This window comes from Silene latifolia, chromosome X (genome assembly GCF_048544455.1).
Source record: "Silene latifolia isolate original U9 population chromosome X, ASM4854445v1, whole genome shotgun sequence".
Taxonomy (NCBI): Eukaryota; Viridiplantae; Streptophyta; class Magnoliopsida; order Caryophyllales; family Caryophyllaceae; genus Silene; species Silene latifolia.
The window spans coordinates 10,847,659-10,852,313 of record NC_133537.1 but is presented as its reverse complement, the minus strand read 5'-3'; the positions used below and the strand labels follow the sequence as shown (position 1 = coordinate 10,852,313).

Genomic DNA, 4,655 nt, shown 5'->3' with positions numbered 1-4,655 from the left:
ACTTAGCTAGGAATGTATAAACCAGTTGGATTTTAAAGTCTGATAAAGAAAGAATGCAACTCCCTCCTTTTACTTATTTGATTTTCTTTTTAGTAAAATGTATTTTAATTAGAAATTGCCATATTGAACAGAAGATTATAAGAAAGTCAAAGTTAAAGACCAAGATACAGAATCTGTGCATAATTTAATTTGAAGAATTGACTCTAGAGTCATATTTTAATATATTTTCTATCTCTATTCATTAGAACATTACTTTTATGATTACAACCAATTAGATCGTCACAAAATTTAATCCGGACCGTTTATAAGAAATGGAGATCCATTTCTTTCAAGGAAATGAAGAGAATCTAGATGAAGTTTTTACAAATATATTTGTGTCGAAATTTCATCACAACTTATTTCCGAAAAAATTAAGCGGAGTACCAATGATTTAGTGATGGTAGAGTAGTCAATTAAGCGGAGTACCAATAAAAAATTAAGCGGAGTACCAACTTATTCACTTAATTTTCACAAATTGTACGAGTAGTAGTTTATTAAAAGACGATAGGCTTTAGCTAGGCTTTCTTCCCAAAAATCAAGCCGGTCTCATAAGATTTAACTACCAACAAAAATCCAGGGAATCGGAATGAGAAACTAGATATAAAGAACATGAATGCAAGTCTACCTACCCCGACTCCTTTATTAGCGATTATTCAAGAAGTTAACTCTTTAAAATTTCAGTTCAATAGATCTATCCGTCTTAATAATAAAACATGTCAAATAAAACCTACTTGCGAACAAACATTGTGCATTTTGTTTTTGTCTTACGTGTAATACTTACCCATTTTAAAGTTAAGAGGGATATACTTGTCTTAATTGAGAATTTGTGACATTAATTTGTACTCCATACATTTTGTCTAGCTCAATTTAAAGAAGGGACCTTGGAAAGTGTATTTTAGGGAGTTTACATAAGCCCAATAAATCACCCTACTAATAGTTTCCAGGACCATCAAAAAGGAGTAATAAACAAGTAATTTGGTTATTACAATTAACTGTATATATTTCTATCAAAGGGTCCATAGCTCAGTGGTAGAGCATTTGACTGCAGATCAAGAGGTCACCGGTTCGATCCCGGTTGGGCCCTTTTTTTAAATCTATTTTAATTTTTGTGTTTCTGTAAACACCAGTCTCTATTACACACAAATATTTCACCTACGTGAAATCCCTGTGGCTACGAATAATACAGGACTACAGACATAGCTGACAAACAAAACCAACAAACTCAACATTATTACGACTACAAACGCATAATTACCGTCTACCCGTACCCTCATTGGTCCTCTCAACACGCTTACCCGCCAAAACCGTGCAAGCTTTGGGCTAGCGACCACGTTTTCACCAATTTGCTCCTCTATCTCCCCCTTGCGAGGGCTTATCCGCCTCAATCTCCGGAGCCTTATCCTTCTACTTGCTGTTCCTTGGGAAGGGTGTGATCGTGTCATATTGGGATGACCTGGCTGCCTGTATGTGCGTGGTACGACAGATACTGTGGTCGTGGTTGTGGTCACGATAGATGAACCACCCCCTGTCGAAGTAGGTGGACATTCATCTAATTGAACTATGTTGTCGTTAAGTATCTCCGCAAACAGGTCATCGTCATCATTGACACGCTGATGCTAATTCACATTTGTACAGCATATGAGATGAATGTGACGTTAAAATGTGACGTATTTGTAGCTGGTCAGGAAAGGAAGAAAGCGCATACCTTAGCGTGACTAGAAGATTCAGGCTGCAAAATCTCGTCTTTAAATTTCCAATCCGTCTGAGATGCAGAATCCATCTGTTCTACAGAATGGGACTCATGACTACTACTAGACTTCTTCACTGAACTTTCAGCTGCCGTCTTGTTTCCTGCTGTCGTACATAAGGGCTCCAACCCACACCCTGAGTTCGTTCCACTACTACCCATCATCGACAATGAGTTATTTCCCATGTTACTCTGCTCATTTGGATCGTCTGTTGCTTGGTATTCGCATTTCCTCCTCAGTCGACAAACCACCAGAGCATCCTATTAAATCCGACACCATGATAATATCAGTTAAAAATCCAGGTTTCTAGCTCGAAAATGCTACATTTCAGAATTCAGAAGTTAATAAGTCGATGCTATCACAATAGATTTCGATTTTCTTTACCTGGCTCTTTCCGGACATACAATACTCGTGCATTATCCACTCCGTTCTCTCCCCTTTGGGAGCACGACCAATGTGGAATACTAAAGTCCGTTTAGTGCCAATCACATTTGCACCAGATTTAACACTGCGCTCCTTTCCCGTAGCCTTCCAATAGCCAATCTCAGTTGCCCTCTTACTTTGTGACCCATTTGGATATTTTTTACCGCGAGGTGAAAAGAAAAACCATTCTTGATCCGACTTGATGACAGACTTGGCTAGCAAGGGACAAAAAGAGTAATCTTCTGATAAGTTTCTAGAATAAAGTTCAACAAAAAAAAAAAAAAAAAAAAAACGAGTTGTGACACAAACGATTACTGTTTATATTTCTCACGATGGATTATCATTTTTGCATTTATGGATAATTGAGACGGAAATGTAGCGGTATCATGAGGCGGTCAAAGGAAGGGGAGAGGGACATTCTCCTTCGAAATATATTACATTGTGTTGGAAGTTTTTTAATTCATTTTTTAGCGGGAAAGAAAAAAATTGCTCCATTTATATCGAACCCAACCGGCTATCTAAACAAGGGAAATTGATCAATTGTTTCCTCTCCTCTCCATTTCCTTTGCCCCCTCACAGGAATGCCCTTTGGGCTTGAAGTGTGGATGCAACTGCAGGCCTCCCCATACCTAGTACTAATATTCCACTTTAAAATTGAGGGGTTGGGATTCGAACTCCCGACCTTTTAGTCGGGTGGCTCTGATACAATGTCAATAAACCATCTCAACCAAAAGCTTAAAGCTTAAGCTGATGGTTGGAGTCACGTGATTGGTTTTATATTCTAAAAGCAGCATTGTCGAATCTAGGGTCAAGGGACCCCGGGACAACTGAAAAACGAAAAATAAACTATTTTCATGTCGTGCGGCCACCCGACAATACAAAATGAGACTATAGGAGGACTGAGGAGCCAACTCTAGACTTGAAGTATGTAATTTTGTTTAAATTATCAACTTTCTCGCTTTTCTACTTTTGTATTAGGAATCATAAAGGCATAAAAGCATACCTTCAAAGTTTTTATGTTTTATGCTTTAATATATAATGGACCCAACTCCAAAGGTCAACTTTATTTACAAAAAATATAAAATGTTTTCTTTAATTGCCTAGACTAACTTCCATGGTGATACAAAATATTCCTTCCTTCAAATCAACTATCCTAAATCATCTATGAAAGCCAAATTGAGTAATAAGCTTTACTCCATAATATATCGATTTTTCTAAGATGTACCCTATGGACACTTATTAATAACCAAATGTAGAAAGATTCACGAGAGCTAATCTCCTGATATATTCAGGTATAAACTCATTTTTACAGTAATCAATAACATATTTACCTCCTCAGTACCATTCAGTAACGTACACGATAACACTACTATTGCTATTGTTACAATAGTCCTTATTAAACAATTTGGAGTTGGTTAACATGAATCGTAATCATTTGAAACCATCAATGACAATAAAGAAAAAAAGAGAGTAAGGAATTGAAAGATACCAGGCAAATCCCAAGGCTCAAATTTGCAAATATCGACTACAGGAATGAGTTCAACACATTTATCAAAACCATCAAGTTTCTTCTTGAGGTAGTACAAAATCAACTCTTCATCAGTCGGACTAAATCGAAACCCTGGAAACATTGACGAAGCCGCTATCGAAATCTCCGCTTCCTTTGATACCCCTTTCATTTTATCGTCTTCTTCCTTCCCTTCTACCTCTCCCATTTCAATATACTCTCCTCTTTATACCAAAGTTATCTAAGTTGTCTACTTTATCCTATATATAACTTTGTCTAAAAGTAGGGTATCCTAGGGAATATATGTCTTTGGATGTTTACTTACCTTCTTTCCCACCTTTAGAAACTACAAACCAAACAAGCTACCCTAATAATATATCCTACATGTTTATTTCTTGTTTTATATATACCACCTAAACTAGTTGATATCTGATATCATACATTTTAAGTAAAAAAAATTAACTCGATGACATCATACATACACGAGCTAAGCTAAACTAGCTGATTATATGGACCCAATACCAACTAAGCTAACTGACAAGTGACAACTAATATCTTTACATCTTTTGGTGAACAAAATCTAAAACATTAGATTAGATATATACGAGTTAAACTAGTAAATATCTGATATAAGGTAATATTAAGACACAGATAACTACGACTATCGCTATCACCTTTAATATCAACTCTAAGCTATCACACATATACAATGAGTTAAACTAGTTGACATCTTATATATATAAGTATATACCGTTAAGTACGACTACGAGTTAAACTAGTTGATATCTAATACGTGAACAAGTGTATATTAGATGTGACGAAGGTAAGTTTTGATGTAATGGGGCGTTACAGAAATAGGAGTATTGAAGATTTCAAGGAGCATGCTAAAAAGGTAGAGATAGGTACAGAATTCAGATGGGAGATAACCACGTGTCAAC

The 4,655-nt window shown here is 36.3% G+C and overlaps 1 protein-coding gene and 1 non-coding gene across 2 annotated transcripts; one reads left to right on the top strand and one right to left on the bottom strand.

Moving 5' to 3' along the window:
- Positions 1–1,051: 1,051 nt before the first annotated feature.
- TRNAC-GCA (transfer RNA cysteine (anticodon GCA)) lies at positions 1,052–1,123 on the top strand. Its single transcript has one exon. It is a non-coding gene; the product is annotated as a tRNA-Cys (tRNA).
- On the bottom strand, positions 1,123–4,040 carry LOC141621210 (NAC domain-containing protein 40-like). The gene is made up of 4 exons (XM_074437870.1): positions 3,700–4,040; positions 2,172–2,425; positions 1,745–2,047; positions 1,123–1,655 (listed from the first exon to the last, which is right to left on the bottom strand). The coding sequence occupies exons 1-4, from the start codon at positions 3,923–3,925 to the stop codon at positions 1,188–1,190; spliced, it is 1,251 nt and encodes a 416-aa protein (XP_074293971.1). The 5' UTR covers positions 3,926–4,040; the 3' UTR covers positions 1,123–1,187.
- Between the last annotated feature and the right edge of the window lie 615 nt (positions 4,041–4,655).

What these genes read in the sequence shown, in the direction of transcription:
- LOC141621210 (XM_074437870.1), bottom strand. Translation starts at nt 3,925, where the DNA reads ATGGGAGAGGTAGAAGGGAAGGAAGAAGACGATAAAATGAAAGGGGTA. An exon ending in TGAGCCTTGGGATTTGCCTG is followed by an intron (nt 2,426 to 3,699) that starts GTATCTTTCAAT and finishes GTCCCTTGCTAG; the next exon opens with CCAAGTCTGTCATCAAGTCG. An exon ending in AATCTTCTAGTCACGCTAAG is followed by an intron (nt 1,656 to 1,744) that starts GTATGCGCTTTC and finishes AATGTGAATTAG; the next exon opens with CATCAGCGTGTCAATGATGA.